Source organism: Centroberyx affinis, unplaced genomic scaffold (genome assembly GCF_046629955.1).
Source record: "Centroberyx affinis isolate AG114_WGS23_722 - 3 ecotype Tasmania unplaced genomic scaffold, CSIRO-AGI_Caff_v1 ptg002510l_1, whole genome shotgun sequence".
NCBI lineage: Eukaryota > Metazoa > Chordata > Actinopteri > Beryciformes > Berycidae > Centroberyx > Centroberyx affinis.
The window spans coordinates 245,573-265,231 of NW_027280732.1; the positions used below are offsets into that span (position 1 = coordinate 245,573).

A 19,659-nucleotide genomic window follows, 5' to 3' on the forward strand; every position below is an offset into this window, starting at 1 on the left:
TGGTGTTTTCACTTGTGCAAAACTAAAACACTCCTCCGGTGTTCAGTTTCTGTTTTTTTCAAAAATGTCGTACAACTACGTGGTAACAGCTCAGAAACCCACGGCAGTCAATGCCTGCATCACAGGTAAATAACCGTTATTTTTGTTACATTTTGTGCAGCGACAAAACATCGCATCAACATCGCGGACATTCGCCACCTGCATGCTAGCTAAGCTCCCGCGCTGGAAGTCGAGCTGCTCCAGACAGGCCCACAGCAGCTGCTAGCTTTTGTTTTGCTAATGTTTTAGAGCCAAGATAAGGCCTTGTTATTAGTAGCAATGCGCACATTAGCTATATTACACGTATCCCGTCCCTGTTTTGTCACGTCATGTTTACCAAAATAACGCCACATCTGCTGTGTCGTACGTTGCTTACTGTTTTGGACCCAGTAGCGAAGCCAGCAAGTTAACGTTAACGCACTCGAAACGGTATAAAACCCTACCGTGACTTAACATGATTGAACCTAAGTCTGGTAGTGACGAGAGGAATTGCGGCTTTGACACATTTCACAGCCGTGAATTGTGTTATGTCACCTCAAGGGCTTTTTAAAAACATGTAATAGTCGTGCCTGTCAATCCCATTAATAAAGTTGGAATTTGCAGTCAGACTTTGCATGTCAGACTTATTTACTATGGCTTGTCTATCTCAAGCAACCCCACCGTCTATCTGCCTTAATAAGCCTAATACTATTTAACACTATAACCTGAAGTCCACCTTATGGTAAAGATGCCAAGAGCTACACTTTCTGTATTTATGTATTTACAATTCTGTGTGAAAATGCTCCTTAACCAGGCTTTCACAATATACGTTACTTGCGATGTTGTAGATTCAACTCTGGTACCTAATGTTTGCTAGCCTGGTATCCAGCCCCTATGAATCGCAGTTTTCAGCACTCTTCGAATTCGCCATGCAAATTCGAAGAGTGCTGAAAACTGCGACCAGGCTAAATGTTTGCTGGATGTTATTCACCTTTTCTTAGGCATCTTTCCCTCTACTCCCGTTCTCTCCCCTAACCTTACAGTGTAATAAAGATAATGTAAAGTGTTCATCTGGCCTGGCTCTTCACCTCGGAAATGATTAATTTCCAGCAATACTTGCAGTACTGAGAACAAACACATTTATTAGTAAAACCAATGCGTTTCAGCTCATGACTAGACTGTTGCTGGAATTTTCCTCTTTTCCAGTGTTACCTGTCCATTGCATGCACCTTGTCAGTGGGTGAAGTTGTGCCAGAAATGTTTTTTCATCTTCTGCCTCCTCACCTCCACAGGCCACTTCACCTCTGCAGAGGACCTGAACCTGCTCATAGCTAAAAACACTCGGTTGGAGATCTATGTTGTCACAGCAGAGGGGCTGAGGCCCGTCAAGGAGGTGGGCATGTATGGCAAGATCGCAGTCATGGAGCTCTTCAGGCCCAAGGTGGGTGGAGTAAATTTTTGTGTGTGTAGTAAATATGGTGGTGGAGGCAATTCATTTGTGAAATCAGACTGAAGCCTCTGTGTGTTTTGTCTGTGATCTCAATATCTTTTTGCCATGTGCAGGGCGAGAGCAAGGACCTGCTGTTCATTCTCACATCCAAGTACAACGCCTGCATCCTCGAATACAAACAGAACGGAGAGAGCATTGACATCATCACCCGCGCCCACGGGAATGTGCAGGTGGGTGCAAGTAGCAGTGGAAAAAAGATTTTTGACATTCAGTGTATGTTGATAAACCTGAATTTATGAATTTAATAAATATGAAATTCAAGAGGTTCTATTTTTGATGTGGATGGTTGACATGAAAAATAATATCTTTTGACTGCTCTCATTAATTTAGTCAAATGTACCAAAATTTGTGGCGACAACTGTGTAACCATAGCGGAATCTCATTAATCAAACTTACGCACCGATTAACTGCAAAGAAATGCAATGATATGATTTCAGTTGGCTGCTAGCTTTATTCTGCTAGCTCATTTATACTTTTAGTGTCACTAATTTGCTGTAATAGGATATTAGCGGGCTAGAGAAAACAGTTTCAAAACACAGGCTGCGGTCGAATAGTCAAAAAAATACGTCCTAACTCCTATTCCTAACCACTTTTCCTTGACCTCGTTGGAAAACGTCATGAGGTCAAGGGAAGATGTGAAGGAGAATTCATAAGGACTTAGGAAAAGACAACCGCGGTGTAGAGAATCCGACTGCACTTACACTAGGCTACGTAATTATGCGATGGCGGATGTTAATGACGTGGGTCTGCCGTGGTGAAACTACAATGCTCCGAAGATGGACTACTAAAAGCGCATCTTAGATACTTCGCCCCGTGCGTTCTTACCGTGTTGTTTCATGCAGGCTAGATAAACGTGGACAACCCGGGGGAAAAATATTGCTTCATCACCAAGGTTGGAATTGAAATAAAAAAGGAATATAGGCTACCAGTCACAAAAGTGAAACGAAATGGTTGTCACATTGAGAATGGTTGCTCACGCTCACCCTCCTGTCCACTCATATTTATCGACATGAATCCCAATTAGTATGATTATATGAAAATAATTGTTAAATTCATGCAAGATAGGCATAACATGTTAGCCCTACAAATCTACTAATGTACATATCATCATTCTTAAGTTTCAAACATGATGAATTAAAAACATCATCTGGCTAAAAACGTCTCATATCCCTTTTTCTTGAAAGACAGACTTCTGTGTTATGGTCGATATGCTGATTATGATCTGATTATAAGCCTATGTATATAATAGCTTAAGAACCACCACACAACTCAGTTAACACCTTGAAATGTTGACTTTATTGTGCTTTTAATTTGTTCTGGCCGATACAGGCCTTTATTACATTAAGGCAAGGGTTTCAGCATCTGTGTAAAATTAATGAATGATATTCCTAAAGGCTGCAATACAACAATGCTCAGAATGAAATAACTAATGCAAACTGAGCAGAGGTTACGCTACAACGTTAACTTCACTTTGATCAGTTTACAACAGCAACGTAACGTTTATAGTTCGCCTATGGGTTTAACATGTTGTTGAAAGTTCAAAACATATTAGCAAGTTATGGCATAAGATGGAAAATGCTTAATAAGCAACGGTATCTTGCATTTTGATCTGCGTCCCTTGTCGGTCATGATCGTTTGTTTTCGTGAACGGCCGAATGGTGCGTTGCAAGGAATTGTGGGGCGGCACTATCTCCTTTCCTTTCGTAAAGGATGGTCCAGTGTATCCTATGCTAAAGGAGCTAAGTAAGGAAGCATTGAAGCACCTTTCCTTAGCATTTAGAGAATTCTCTTATCATGGCTGCCACTTAGGTACTTCCGGGTCATTTCACTCAGTTAGGAACCTTCCTAAGCAAAAAGACTATTCGACCGCAGCCACAGTGTGTAAAAGTGCAAATATTCGAATTGTGATCAAAAATTCTACCTCTTGGCAGATAAGATATTTATTTCTAATATTAAATGTAGACGATGGAGATTTTTCCTCATATGCTGACATGACTAGTTAAAGATACATTAGAGAGAATAGTTATTTCTGAATATGAGAAAAGGATTGTGGGAGTTGTGTGAAAATTTGCAGCTAAGGTGTGAAGATTCATAGTTAAGATAAAGCTTTCACAAATTAGATACTGCTAAATAAAAAAAGCAAATATGATTTGTAGAAAATGATTTTCTCAAGTCCTGTGAAGGAGTGACTGACTGACCTGAATGCTTGTTGGGGGGGGGAAAGAACAAACAAACCCTGAACCCTGCACTCGTCACTATTGGTTGCTTGTAATGTTGGTGATCTATGAATTGAAGTTTATTTTACTGTTGTTCTCATTTCAAGTCCCTTTGCATGAGAGCACCAGCTAAATGACAAAGATGTGAAAACATTGCAATGGCAATATGTGTTAAAGCAAAACTAGAAGAAATGTCTTTTGTGTATTGTGTGTGTTTTTTCCTTGTTGAATTAAAATGTATATTGGGCTGCTAAATGAGAACAACCAATCATCATGCTTGTTTGGCATAGGCTATGTGTTTCATATTTTGAATAAACATGGGCCTGCAGGGCTCCAGACTAAAAGGCTCCATTGGCCCTTAAATGTTAAAAGCAGAAGGGCCAATTCAAAGTTTTAGACTTGGAATTTATGGTGGATTTACAAGAATAAAAAAGGCGTAGCTATTTATAATTTGTATGCAGTCACATTATTGCCTCAGGATACATCAGCGCCACAGTCAGCATTTCATTTGCTGTCTAGAGCTCTGCCTGGTGTGCTCTGCCTGGTGTTTTTATGCATTTCTTTTACATTAACATGCGAGTAGTCTGCTTATCTGAGAAGGTGGAAATCAAAGTTTTGCATTAAATCTTTTCAAACAGTTCATATATCATGAGAAATGCCTACATATACTCTGCTCTGTCTGCATTTTTCTCCTCTTAATCCATGTGTAAAATCTATCCAAATCAAATGCTATTCGCTTTTCAACATTGGCAGGATCGTATTGGGCGTCCATCGGAGACAGGGATCATTGGCATCGTAGACCCAGAGTGCCGTATGATTGGCCTGCGGCTGTACGACGGGCTGTTCAAGGTGATCCCGTTAGACCGGGAGAACCGTGAACTCAAGGCCTTCAACATCCGCCTGGAGGAGCTGCAGGTCATCGACGTTCACTTCCTCTATGGCTGCCAGGCTCCCACCGTCTGCTTCATCTACCAGGTAGGGGAGGGGCTGGCTGGATGGATGTTTGTGTGTGTGTGTGTGTGTGTGTGTGTGTGTGTGTGTGTGTGTGTGCTCAAGGGAATAGGAAAGACTCTCTGTTGTTAAATTCATGCAGTTCTGAATTTTGAATTGAAAATTTAACCTGGAGGCCATGATGCTGTTTGAGAGATATTTACATTTTGGCCTCTAACAAAACTCATTAATTCAAAATGCATTTGAAAGCCATGTTGAGTTATTGTGTTCTAACCAGTGATGGGAATTGCATTTAATAATATTGCTGTTTCAACAAAAGTTATGTAACTTAAGTACTCAAGTAATGCTAATGTAAATTTTGATTAAAACGTGTTTACCATGTAGAACACTGAATTCACTTTCACTCATTCGACGGGGCTTCACCATAATACAAAGATATTGTTTGTATTTGCATTGTATTTATGATGAAACTATAACTGTAACTTTTCATTGAAAGTTACATAAATATATTTTGCCGTCAACTGTCACAACACTTGCATCACATTCCCTTGTTCTAACAGTCACAGTCAGTCCTTGTCAAAGCCGGAAATGTTTTGATCTCTTGTCAGGGATGGAAGTGTGGGGGACATGTGCTTTTGTTTGTGTTAGGATTATGGATTTGGTGTTTAAGCAGTTTGGGCAGCACAGAGTTTGGGTCTATATAAATTTTGTGGTGGGCTTTGCACTGAATCAGTTCTCACAAAGGTACATTACAGTAATGTTGTCTGCATACGAGACATTTTTGAATGTCTAATCTGGTGTGCTGTTCTGTACCTCAGGACCCCCAGGGCCGCCATGTGAAGACCTACGAGGTTTCCCTCAGGGAGAAGGAGTTCAACAAGGGCCCCTGGAAACAGGAGAACGTGGAGGCTGAGGCATCCATGGTCATCCCAGGTGAGCAGAGATAAAGTGATGCAATTAGGGATGTATGAGCAAGAGAAAAGTTATCTGGGACTCTCAAAAATAACTGCATTCACTGGGGCAGACTGAGGGCAGACTGGGCACTAGAGCTGAACAATTAATCCAAAAAATCGGAATCGCAATGTGAGACTTCTGCAATTTCCACATCACAGAAGCTGCAATTAATTGCTTAAGAGAGAGGGGCGTTTAAATGGATTACTGACCAAGGTGTTATAGAGCTCCAGGGAATCTTTGGTCCAAGAATCAAGTACAATGTTGGTGGAAACCTTTCATCATACTCAAACTCAGTAAATCCTGAACGCTGACATCTATTTATTTATTTTTTTTCTCAACAAAATCACTTTTCTTTTTTTTTATTATTCATGACAAGAATAATTTGTAATGCTATCAATCACAGTTTAAATCGCAATCGCAATGTTCTGTCAAATAAGCACAATTAGCTTTCTTGTCAATATCTTTCAGCCCTACTGGGCACCTTGGAGCAGAGCTGTGTGAGACAGGAAGCCAGATTTTAACTGCACTTGACTTTTCTGGCCTCATCATTTATCATCTTGTTCTAAATCTCAATCAAAGTAGGATTTCAATAGTGGCTTTTGAGTGGTGCATACAATATTAACTTGTTTAGAATTAGAACAGACTGATTGTGTGAATTGTGTATCTTTATGATGTGATCCAATATTTTGCTTGTCTTTCAGTGCCAGAGCCATTTGGGGGAGCTATAATCATAGGACAAGAATCCATCACCTACCACAATGGGGACAAATACTTGGCCATTGCACCACCCACCATCAAGGTAATCACATCAAATGATTGCCGTTGTCAGTTGTCTGTTTTTGTTTACTGTCTCTTTTAGAAGCAGTACATTTACTTGTTATTGGATTTTTCTGACCTTTTCCACTTTGGTAGATCAGCACTACAGCATTTTCCTCAGACATGCACCCTAATCCAAAGCAAGCCCAATTAAAAGCACTTGCACTGCAGTATATAATTGCTTTACTTGGTGTGTAGTAAAACACTAAGAATCACATTATTATCATAGTGTGAAAATATTGTATTGGGAGCAGTGACATCTCACACTCTTAATTGGGAGGTAAAGCAGAAAGACAGCTCATTAGCCGCATTTCGTATAAAACTACTAGCTATGGTAGTATGGCTGTTCAGTATATAATGACAAGTACATGATGTTAATTTAAGCCGAAGATGTGGCAAAGCATCTCATTGGTATAATGATGGAAGGCCCTGCATCAGCAATAAACAATGAGTCATTTTTACGCAGATTTTTGCATAAATGCTTTGGTTAGGGTACAAATTTGTATTATGGAAACAGAATACAATTACAAACTAGTGTGAAGTCAGCCAAAGAGTTGACTTCATGCACTGTCATAGGTTACTATCATTAGCGAGATAGGATAACAGCTTACCAGGTTTAAGAGAGATGCATAATATGTTGTGATTTGTATCAGATTGTAATCATAATAATATAAAGTAAAATCTCAATTAATATTCAGCGGATGTCAGGGAAAGTAAGGTTTGTCCAAAAGTGTAAGCAAATTAAATGGACGTTTTGTGGAAAATGTAGTGCTATATCCATAGCTTTTTGAAAAAAAAGACTGTATATGGGAATAAATCAATATCCTGAGACATATGGTGCACCCAGAGGTTTACATTGTATAGTTTGCTCTTCATGAATTTTGCAATACATGTTGTCAGTTTTATACCGGACGTGACGAAGACTTTAGCTCCCCATAGACCATGGCTTTTACTGTTGCCTTATCAAAATGCAGTCTGTACTGCTCTTCTCACATTTAACAGAGCTCAAGACCCCAAGGAGCTCCTTAACAGCATCCCGTGTCTATAATTAGGAGGATGTTCTCTCACTATCGCACCACTCTCCAGCACCACGGCCTCATACATTTTGGAAAGAACATTTTAAATTGTTCCAATGTGATAGCTTCTACATTGGAGTTGTGTAGCTTTGCCTTGTTTGTCCATTCCCAGTTTGCCCTTGCAACCCACCCCCCAAACACAAACAACAACAACAAAAGCAGTAATAATTCTACTATAGCTGCAACTATTGACTATTCTGGGTAACTGAGCCTTCTAATGAATATTCTGAAGTTTAATTGATTATTGGATTATAGGTTTGGAGGAAACAAAATAAAGGAGTTAGAGACAGTGTAACTAAGCACCGGTACATTTTCCATTCCTTTCCATGTAGTCCCACCATGGTGTACATGGTGTGTGGGACAATATGTCATCATGGTGGTGTCTGTCTGTCTGTCTGTCCGTCTATTGACACATTCTTCTTGTGTCTTCTCTTCTATAGAGTGTGATGATCAGGTTAGATTTCTGAGCATCTTGCTGTATAAATTAGCATATTAATGAGGAAAACCTGATTGTTTTTTTTCAAAATTACTGTACCTCCTTAATGTGTAAATTATTAGCTATTTTTTGCATTAATTAGCTTAATTAATTACCTTGTTAGTATATATTATGTTTAATATATCATGGTGATTATGGAGGGACATTAGGCAGCTCAAGTGCGTCCTGTTGGTAAGACAGTGCCATATGTTGCACCATAATGGTATCTTTGCCAGCACTGTATTGTCAATTGAAAACAACAAGGCAACAAGAAAAATCGGTTAAAGCCTGCCTACTAAAACTGACTGACTACTTGGAAGATGAATAGGTTGAAATGTTCCCAAACCTTTTGTTGTTGTTTGATCCTGGGAAGAAACTCATATCTGTGTTCCGCTTGTTCTGCCTTTCTTTACATCTCCAAAGTTACCAAACTTACAGTTGTCTTGCAAGCTGTCATGTTTCTGTTATGACCCTGTATCCACAGCTAGCATTAGTAGTCGCTGCTCAGCAGATGCTTGAGGGAAGTGGTAGTTGTGGCTGCTGTTGTTGCTATGCGACCATTCATCCTAAATGAAGTTGAAGTTTTAATATTTTGGACTTTTATGCGCCTGGTGTGACATTAGTATTCAGCTGAAACATGCTCTCCTTTCAGTGGTGTCAGGAAAACACAATAGCGTGTCCTTTGATGTACAGCGACATTTCTGGCAACTAATTAATAAATTGTCACTCTTGAGCATAGTAGGGAAAAACGGGTCATAGATATCAAAAGTGCCACCAGCATGGGGGTGTGCTGAGGGTGCATGAGCACATCACATGCTGTTTGTAGACTGGTTTATACTTGGTGGGCAAGCCAAGTGGATTCCCCCCTAACATCTAACAAGCTAATTACCTGCCATTCAAACGAGAGGGATGTTAGAACTTTGCCAAACCGTGAAAATGAAAGTGGAAGCACAGTTTGAGCTGGAAAATGAATGTAAACAATGCCACAGGCAGGATGATTGTGAAAATAGGTTTCGCAAAGGTTTGATCAAGTGAGAAATTCACTCGGCTTGTGGAGTAGACGGCGATAATGATGCTGTCTGTTTGAGTGAAAATTAGAATGTTAACAGACTAAAGGCTAAGTCACACTGGACAATTTTAACTCTATTTGCTGTAGTTTGACTGGAGAATTTGGTCCGCCCAACGACTCCAGATCAGTCGGAGCCCCACAAGATTTTTTCAAATGTTTGATTAGGTCGGGCCCAGTCTGGTCGGGCTCGTGTTGTGTGAAACGATCCGAGACTGAAAGTAGTGACCCTGGGAGTTTAACTCAAGAGAGAAGAAAAAGAGAGTGAACCAGAAGAGAAGTCACCTTTAACAACTCCCAGTACTCAGTTTACATCAGTAGAGATTCCCAACTCCCCTTTCTCCACTCTTGATAAGTTGCTATACGAGTTAATTAGGAGGAATAAATCCCAAATAAAATGGTAAAACATGCCTTGGATCAGTTCACACAAGTGTGCAATTACAAATTATGTGAAAGAAGTCTCATACAAAATTCGTCATCAATGTTATCTTTGTAATAATGTCACTTCAGAGTACTTGGTAAGGTAAATGTACGCTGTAGCTTCTGTAACATGAAGAAAGAAACGATAGAAACCCTACTTTTTGTTCTGGACAACTGGGAAATCGGACAGTGTTTGATCCCTCGTCTGCAGGTGTGTGCTGCCCATCTTTGCCCCGTTGCATAGTGTGAACAGTTTCCTGACGGGACGGCAAGCAGACCGATTGTTGAGCCTGTATGTGAAGTGGCTTGTAGTCTGGCCTAGGCTTAAGCTGTACCTGGGGAAAGATCCTCAGTGTATCTTTTAATAATGAAGGGAGAAAAGCAAACATTGTGAAGACAGGTCTCCTATGTGTATGCAGACATACTTGGACACGCATGTGTAAATAATAAATACGGTTAGGATGAAAAATTGAATCAACTTTTTTTTTGTAGTGGAGTCATTCAAGGAGCAGTTTGACACTTTATCTCTAACGTCGGGCTTTTGCAATACATCACAAGTATTTAAATGTATTGTGTTCTGTTTTCCATTGCAGCAAAGCACCATCGTCTGTCACAACCGGGTGGACCCCAACGGCTCGCGCTACCTGCTGGGGGACATGGAGGGCCGCCTGTTCATGCTGCTGCTGGAGAAGGAGGAGCTAATGGACGGTGCCGTGGTGCTGAAGGACCTACATGTGGAGCTGCTCGGAGAGGTGCTCTCTCTATCTGTCTCTCTCTCTTTCTTTCCGTCTCTTGGCTCTGGTTATCCACCTGCCTTTCCTCTGGCGTTTCTCTTCTCCATTTCTCGCTCGCTTGGCTTGACAGCCCACTCTCTCTCTCTCTCTTGCTTGTTGATTTTCTCCTGCTGTCTTTTTCCTCTCAGTATCCTCTGTTACGACTGACTTTTTAATGGTTTATAGCTTTGCCTCAAGCTAATGGATCAGTCCACACTTGTTTAGAGGATGAAAAGAAAAGATCTCAACTCTTTGGGGGTTGTTTACCAGGGTTTTACCTCTCCATGTATAGTTGATTTAGACACCGTATAAGAATACTGCGCCCGTAACGAAATCCAATGTTAAAAGTAGACAGCTTTTGGCAGGTGATATCGTGCCCTAATGACTTGTTGAGGAGTTAAGAATGGTAAAATGTTTTCTTGCAAGTCTGCTGAGGGACATTGGAACTAGTATTTATCAAGCAGAGTTGGAGTGCTCAGCTAGAGAGAGATTGCTTTTCAATCATTATAAACCAGATTGTTAGGAAATTGTTAGGAATCTGCTCCGTCATCAGGGAGCAGCACCTCTACATTAACAGGCCAGATGAAAAACTGACTGTCTTCATTGTGTGTCAATAAAACCCCGGTTTAAGAGGCTGAAATGTTGTCTGTCTCTCCCCTGATAGACATCCATTGCTGAGTGTTTGACCTACCTGGACAATGGGGTGGTGTTTGTTGGCTCCAGACTGGGCGACTCCCAATTGGTCAAGGTAAGCAGCAAGAGATCATATAGATACTCACTGCTTTGGATCCTTGGAGTAATTTGGGAAAAATATTATGGAATCTGACAAAATGTGATGACAGGAGGTTAAACCTTTTTATTAACCTTTTTTTGCATCTTGTTTGGCATCTTTTGTTTGCCAGAAACATGTTTTATCAGGGAAATTCTTTGCTGTAGTTATGAAATCATGAAAAAGTGTTCATAATGTAGGATAGAGAATATATTCACCTGTTTTTTTTTCTCAAATTACGTCAGCATTTGTGGTCTGATATCTTAATTTTCAAGAGAAGTTGATAAAAAGTTGATGATAAATGAGATGTCCTCTTCCACTGTACACTTTTCATACATCCACCTTGGTTTGTAATGAGGTTTTCATCTGTATTTTCTCTAGCTCAACGTGGACAGTAACGACCAGGGCTCATATGTGGCGGTGATGGAGACCTTCACCAATCTGGGGCCCATTGTGGACATGTGTGTGGTCGACCTGGAGAGGCAAGGCCAGGGTCAGGTAAACACCAGCTTGAAATTGAATACTTTATCAGTCTGATAAGGGAAACAATTTTTGCAAAAAGGAAATACACAACACACACAACAACAGTTATATATATAATGAAATGAAATCAGTCAGATAGGAAAAAGGATTTGCTAAAGCATTCACTAGAGCGTGTAGACAGGACAAAGCGATTACTGAAAACACTCTAACAGTCGCTGAATACACTTTATAGAGGATGGTCTGTATTATCCATAATGGTGTTTGTTTTCCTCTTTATCATCCTCTTTGTCACAGCCTCCAGGGAGTCTGGGCTTATACCACTGATGGATCCGGCTTTCTTGAGTTTTGTTAATGCTGTTTTTGTCAGCAGAATTAAGGATGCAACATACTACAGCATAAACCTGCCACTGGCCAGAATAGCTGGGTAGAAATCTATTCAGGAGATTCTTGCTGACATCAAATACTCCTGTTTCCTGTGCCTTTTTATAGACAGCACTGGTGTTCTTCTTTTTCTAGTCTAGTTTATTGCCTGTGGCCCCCTGTACACCTGGCATTAACATGCGTCTCGTATCCCAGTTGTGTCTAGGTATGATTTAGCTGGACTACATTTACACCTGACGTTAAAATGCATCTCCGGTACACACATTTAAATTGGATTTCTTGTTCTCTTGCCAAAACACAGATTGCCATGCATGTTGTTTCCTCTCATAATATTTACATCCTTTAAGTTGACAGTGAAGGCGCCGTCTCGCTTGTTTCTTATCCATGAGTATCCTGACAATCCATCATCTTTAGCACTTCTGTGCGCTAAAGTTGATTTACCTTTTAGCAGTTGCTAAGCACAATCTGTGGTGTGAACACAGTCACCCACGATGCAGGTTATTGCGAGGTGTAAAGGGTGTCAGTGTGGATGACTAAATGCTAAGAAGAAGATTAAGAAGGCACGATTTCTACTCTGTGCCTGTTGATGAGGAAACGGTTTGGTATTGCTTTCTTCTTTCTGAAATATACTGTATATTCTTTTGTATATTAGTGTGTAAATGATACCAATTACCTAATGAATTTGTCTAATTTTGGCGGGTTCCTAGACAGATTACCTTAACATGCAGAAAACATCAGGGTGTCATCAATAATAACATTTTTTTTTGTTTGAATGTTTTCCCCCTTTTTTATTGATGTCAGTGAGGCAGAGGGAGATAGAATAGATTTAAGTGAGGACTGATACAGTACAGAAGGTGTTTCTTGGCAGGGTTTGAGACTAGGCCTCGGGGCACTTGATCTGGTTCCAAAGGCAACGGTCCACTTGAGTGCTGAACTGTCCTTTGGGTACAGACCAACACACACTCAGTACTGAGTGTATTCAACCACACTCTCAAACTCATTCCAGTCTGTTGAAGGCCAGGTCTGAATCCAATCAGAATTGCTTTAATTCGCCCTGTGCAGCGAATGCACAAAGCATTTGACCTGGTTAATTGGTGCTAATACGTTGCAAGACAATTTACACAGAGTGGGATTGATGCACTTGGTGCAGGACAAAATGCAAGACAGGACCTTGCGTACAGTGCAGACAAGGCTTGCTGTGTGACAGCAGACTGACTGTATACTTGTAGTGTGTTCAAAGCTGGAGAATTGTTGCAGTGTTATAGCAGCACTGGCGTATTCACAGATGAGCAAAGTACATCTAGGTTGATAAATGGCGAAAGATGCATAAATGACAGATGTGGAAAATTCATCTAGCTTGATTGATGGCCTGAATATCTTATCAGTGTCCATGTGCAGATTAGCTGGATTCAGTCAGTCCAGTGTGTGTGTGAGTGCATTGGGAACGTGCTTTGGGGTGTTGGGTGGGTTGCCAGGCTTGGGAGGGTGATTTCCATTGGGAAGAAACTGCTGCAGTGGCAGGTGGTACAGACAGAAATCATGTGGGCTTTGATATTTATCCTGTTTGACTACCAAGACCGGGTGAATAAAGAACACTCTGGTCCTTTTCAGTCGGACTGTTCAGACACCAGGACTCTTCACCTTCAGGGTGTTGAATCTCAATCTCAACACTCGGGTCATGCCTTTACCATTACCGCCATCGCAGAGAATTGCCATTATAAACTGGCAGAGATTCACAAAGCTTATAGTTTACTACTACTACTACTACTACTACTACAATGACTACGACAACTACTACTATGACCGAGGTCTGCTACAACTACTACTACTGCGACCGATGTGGACGGCTACTGCTACGAACTATGACTACTACTAATAATAATAATAATCATAAATGTATATACTGTATGTGATAAACACTTTTTCATAGTGTTAACCATCAAATAAAAGCAAAGTAGATATGAGAGGGTACCACAACATAAAAAGATAAGAAAAGAGGGAATAAACTATACAGTGGTAAAAATAAGAGGATAAATCACATAAAATCAAGTCTATAAACAGAGCTTTTAAGAGAAAAATCACCCCTCATTTCTCGGTCTCTGTATTTCTGTCCTTATCTCTCACTTATTTCCCCTTTGCTGCCTTCAGCTGGTGACATGCTCGGGTGCGTTCAAGGAAGGCTCCCTCCGAATCATCCGCAACGGCATTGGGATTCATGAGCATGCCAGCATTGACCTGCCTGGAATAAAAGGTTTGTGTGTGTGTGTGTGTCGTATGAGTGTCTCTCATATGACATCTGTCTTGTTGCCTGCCTCCGCCTCCTTCCCAAATCTTGACTTTATCTGGACCTTGATCCCGCACTGAAATGACAGTAGAGCTACATCAACCTGCACATCTGTTTGCCTGGCCTAGCCAAGACGCCAGTTGTTGCCAGTCCCATCTCAGCATAAGATCGTGAGCAGATGGCTTAGGTGTCATGGGTTCTTTCAAACCCATTGGAAAATTGCCATGGGTAAGTTAGGAAGCATTTGTTTTCATTTAGTAAAGCAACAAGAAGCATTACAATTCCTGTCAAGTTGAAGAATTACGTCAGGTTTGAACACAGGCAGACTCCCTTTAATCTCTGAAAATTAGACTCTTCTCCCAAGACTGGTCTCTGATGCCTGAGTGAGACACAGAGGCCAGTTAAGGTCTGCTTGCACTTGCTAAGCTTCAGTTGTTTATTGACCAGCCCTGCCCTAAAAGTCTCAGCTGCTGCCTCCTACCCCAAGCCTCTTGATGAGAGGCAATTATTCACTTAACCAATCAATGGCCCGCTGAGAGAGCGCTGCAACCCTAACATCTACTAACACATTAACATTTGACAGATGGAATAGTTAATGCTCATTTGGGATGTTTACGGAATATTTTCCTTTTCTAGCCGTGTAGAATGATGTAGAGCAACTTCTTTTTTAAAAAATATGTTTCACATTTTCACAAATTGAAACAAGACATAATACAACACGCATAACATAACCCATAATTACACATGTAAAAAAAAAAAAAAAAAAAAGGAGGGGCGGGTACAATGGTAAAATAACAGACATAGATGTTGTAAAAAGGACAACTACTAACTCTAGCTTGACATTTATAAAATCCCAAAGTATACAGGGTCATCTACCGAGCGCAATAGTATAGTTTTCAAAGCGTTAAAACAATTTACATATCATTGTAAGATAGAGCCGTCCGGCGGGAGATTTTCCATGTAGAAGATAAAAGGTTGCCATATCTTATCAAATGTTTTAATCCTGTTCTTCATCAGATATGTTATCTTCTCTAAAGGGATACAGTTGTTGATCTCTAATAACCACATTTCAGTTTCGAGGGGTGTATCTGATTTCAATTTCTTTGCTACACACTTTTACACATAGCGTTTCTGTAAGTTTAGAGACTAGCAACTTTTCTCTCTCACATCCTCTGTCTTTGATTCTCTCCAAGGTCTGTGGCCACTGCGCTCTGAGGCAGGCAGAGAGACGGACGACATGCTGGTGCTGTCTTTCGTGGGTCAAACACGGTGAGTCCTCGCCGTGCATCGAGTCAGATAAGTGTAGAGTCGATTCTGAATGCCTTATCTAAAGAGTGTCTTTTTCCCCCCAGAGTGTTGATGCTGAGTGGCGAGGAGGTCGAGGAGACTGAACTTCCAGGCTTCGTGGACAACCAGCAGACGTTTTACTGTGGCAACGTGGCGCACCAACAGCTCATCCAAGTACATACATGCACTCCCCCACACACACACACACACACACACACACACAACCTTCTACCATCACCGTAAAACACATGCTCAATCTGTCCTCACCAGGAACCTTTTGACTAGTTTAACATTGAAGTTCCATTATTAATTTTTGAGCCTACTCTCCCAGAATTGGCTGACTTGCGGCATTCATGGGTCCTCATTCAAAGCATGAATACTGGCTAATTTCAGTTTCAAATTAATAATTTAACTCTGGCCTTTTTCCTTTTAATAAGATATACTTTGCTGGAGCTGTGTCATACATGATTGAAAGAGGCAGTCTTGAATATGATGAGCGTAAAATGACTTTTCCTCATGTATTTTATACTTTGTCGAGATGAATATTGCACTTTATTTAAATTAATAAGGGAAGTTGAACTTAATTTAAATTCCAGTTTTAGCCTAGTTTTTTTTTAAGAGTGAAACGTCTTGGGAATTCCTCCGACTGTACTGACCTACACTGAGTTATTACGCCGATGACTAGTCTGACCTATTGTTATAGGACCCTTGCAGCGCACTGCCTGCTGCCCTAAGACATGATCTCGTTTCCAATAATAAAAATCAATAGTTCCGTGAAAATATCACTTCCTACCAAACTATTTAAGTATCATTTCTTCGACAAATAAGCTCCCTAGTCGTTGGGGAAACAAGTTGACTCCCGACTGCAGTCTGGTTTCCAAATGAGGAGATGAAATCATTCTACCAAGCAAGAACTCTTCCCTTCTCACATTCGCTACAACAGTTCAGTGCAGTTTAAATTTCACCTCTGGTGCCTGAACAGAAGTGCTGTGATTTCAACTATATTGCGAACGACCCAAAAACTGGACAATTTCATCTTCATAACTGCTTTCAAGGACTCTATTATGAACATTATCTCGAGTATATGCTGTAGTTTCACATCCCATTAACCTACTCTGTTATGTGCTCCCCCTAATATTTTAACGCCTCCATTTATAGCATGGCTGTTCTTTTTACTTGCTGCTGCTGCTTTCACCCATTTCTGAACAGTCTATTAATGAGGCTCCTTTAGCTTTTGTTTTTCATCTGAATCTTGTCTTACTCTCCATCTTGCTGTAATTTCCGTTGATGTTGCATGCCCCTCTGTCAGATTATTAATTTGTGGGTATATTATAGTTTTATTTTTTCCCCTGTATCTCCTTACTCCCAAGAGGCTTATTGCCAGGTAGTCGCAAACCCTTTTGACACATGCAATATGTATTATTATCAAATTAACTTTTCCGGAAAAGGTAGCAGATCTGGCTTGCAACTTGAAAATGCAGCCAGCTTATTCTGATGTTTTTGTAGTGTCAGTCATGTTTTAAAACTTTGAAAAGTTTCATGTAAGGAATTTCAGTTAGCCAATTATCTCAGATTTTTGCCTTTATCTATTGTTTATTTTGTTTTCGCCTGTGCCTTATTCGTTGGTATCAGTGTTTTGATTAAATTGTTATCAGTTTTAGTTAGTTGTTCCTTTAATACATTTGCATTTTTGTTGAATTCTAGTTAGCAGAATTTAATTTTGGTTCTCTTTTGGTCTTATCCAGTTCAGTTAAATTTTCCCCCTTTATCTCGTTTAACATCTGTATTGGCTGCAATAGGCCTACTACTACTTTCCTTAGTTTATCTGGGCTCAAGGATATGCTACATGCACTGTATGTTAAATAGCTGAAGCGGGGTGAAGAAATTTATGTTCTCTCCAATGGGAAAAACATAGTCTTATCATATTCTCATCACATTTACAAAAATGCAAAGTTCATAGAAAATGTTGTTACCCAGCTTTTTTTTCTATAAAACTTTCATGATAGGATGTATGTGTTATATATATATATATATATATATATTTTAAATGAAAACACAAATCCCCGACCCAGGTACCTGGCACATTCTGGTGACCAAATGGACTAAGGCCCATGCCATGCCATGGGTTTGAATCTGGTTCATGACAAATGTGCCGAACCCTACTTCCCCTTCCTTTTTGTCACTTTCCAGAAATATTGTGTGAAGTAATCTTCAGAAGGGGTAAAATATGACCTGCCTTACTGTGTGTTCATTCAGATCACATCAGGCTCTGTGCGCCTGGTGCTCCAGGACAGCAAGGCCTTAGTGAGCGAATGGAAAGAGCCACAGGGCAGGAACATCAGTGTTGCTGCCTGCAACCACACCCAGGTGGTGCTGGCCGTGGGACGGGCCCTCTACTACCTCCAGATCCTGGCGGGAGAGCTCAAACAGATCAGGTAGGACACATGTGCATACACTCAAACCAATCAACCATGTGTTCACACCCTGTTCTGACTGATTGGTGCAGTGTCAGAGAGTGTATCCATGTAGTGTCCTCGTGCAGCTACAGAGTTTTGAACAGGCAAATCAGGTATTTTTCACTGCTTTGGCATTGCCATTCGTAACATAAAATAAAAAAAATGTTAAGATTACTTCAGAGCTTACCAACGATGGATACTGCTTGCCAAGCATAATTTTTGAGACATTTATTCCTGTAGAAGTAGAATTGGGAAGCTTTGAATGGCTGTAATCAACGTCCTTTTTGCGCTTGTCAGGCAGAGCTATTGTTCATGAAACAAATTCACATCAGTGAGGGAACAAGGAAGCACAGAAATCAGATTGGCTATTGACGGCTAAAGACCGAGAAAAGTTTGACGGTGTCCAGCTTATTTCAACTGACAAGCTTGTTGGCTTTAAACACATGGGTCGAGTTTCCCCAATTGCTCAGTTTTATAGGAAATGAATGGACCTCTGGTGACTAGGTGTTGCTCGCAGTGTAAAGACACAGTCAGATGTCCAACATTCTCAAAATCTCGAATATAACTGCTGCTTAGTAACACACATTTTTGTGCTTGCCAGTACTCATTTTCTTCCACTATGCATAGTCCGCACTCACACAATGTGCCAGGCAGCCTGCTACTGTTTTTTCCTCACATCCCCTTCTCTCTTCACCTTGCTCAGCACCACAGAGATGGAGCACGAGGTGGCCTGCCTGGACATCACACCCCTGGGGGAAGGTGGCGGTGAGTCACCCCTCTGCGCTGTGGGCCTCTGGACCGACATCTCAGCCCGTGTGCTCAAGCTGCCCTGCTTCACAGCCCTGCACAAGGAGATGCTGGGGGGAGGTGAGAGGAAAAAAGGGAGGGGCGGCGGGGGGTTGCAGTGACAGCAAAAAAGTTGGCTGGGCTGTGGGGAGAGATTGGTGGACAGAGATAATAGTAAAATGGTGGGTGAAGTGGATTTGTATTGCCAATTAATTTTATTGCTTAAAATTATGGTAAAAAAAAATGGTAAAAAGTGTTTATTAAGTACTTACTAAGTGCTTAATGAGTACTTAAACATAAACTGACCTGCCAGCCGTAACGCATTTAGCATACCATTTAGGCATTTCAAAAGTATGTTAACTTAGAATGTTAAAATATGCAAGAGCAGACTTGACTACTTTTTTGGCTCAACTTATAAAAAAGTCAGCAGTCAGTGGAGACACAGTTTCATAACATCACGAACTAGCACAGGCCGGACCCTTATTTTCCGATTAAAATGTTTCATCCAAGAAAAATATGTCTGCTACTCTTTCCCACAATGACACACATTATTTCCTGCATGCATTTGATTGACAGCTGCTCAATGCACGAACACTGCGGAGTGTACTCTGACTCCCCTAACAAGCACAATCTGACTGCAGAAATAAGTCCTTTGTGAGTTATGAACAGCAAACGTTTCCCATCAATAGCTACTAGGCTATTCTAATTGTCTTTATTTGATAGCTGTCATTTGGAGCAGAGGATATCCCAACAGCTGCAATTCAGCTTTGTGTTAGTTTTTGTTAATAGGTGGATTCGTTTTTCTTTGTCTGTTTTTTTTTTATGACAAAATAGCCCTATTTGTTTGTGTGTAAGTGTGTTTGTCATTTTATCTGTGTGCGCACATCAATCAGGCATTGTTTTGCTTTGATTTGACTGGCTTCTGTTAGTGTCAGTGG

The 19,659-nt window shown here is 40.7% G+C and overlaps 1 protein-coding gene across 1 annotated transcript in view; it reads left to right on the top strand.

The window, feature by feature from the left end:
• ddb1 (damage-specific DNA binding protein 1) overlaps positions 1 to 19,659 on the top strand; it is a 38,963-nt gene continuing 19,304 nt past the window's right edge. The window contains exons 1-14 of the mRNA XM_071534270.1: positions 1 to 125; positions 1,311 to 1,459; positions 1,582 to 1,698; positions 4,498 to 4,719; positions 5,514 to 5,628; positions 6,351 to 6,448; positions 10,096 to 10,254; positions 10,940 to 11,023; positions 11,426 to 11,542; positions 14,057 to 14,159; positions 15,386 to 15,461; positions 15,545 to 15,653; positions 17,736 to 17,914; positions 18,639 to 18,802. Coding sequence (XP_071390371.1) covers positions 65 to 125; positions 1,311 to 1,459; positions 1,582 to 1,698; positions 4,498 to 4,719; positions 5,514 to 5,628; positions 6,351 to 6,448; positions 10,096 to 10,254; positions 10,940 to 11,023; positions 11,426 to 11,542; positions 14,057 to 14,159; positions 15,386 to 15,461; positions 15,545 to 15,653; positions 17,736 to 17,914; positions 18,639 to 18,802 — 1,753 coding nt within the window. The 5' untranslated portion in view covers positions 1 to 64. The remainder of the gene's footprint in view (positions 126 to 1,310; positions 1,460 to 1,581; positions 1,699 to 4,497; positions 4,720 to 5,513; positions 5,629 to 6,350; positions 6,449 to 10,095; positions 10,255 to 10,939; positions 11,024 to 11,425; positions 11,543 to 14,056; positions 14,160 to 15,385; positions 15,462 to 15,544; positions 15,654 to 17,735; positions 17,915 to 18,638; positions 18,803 to 19,659) is intronic.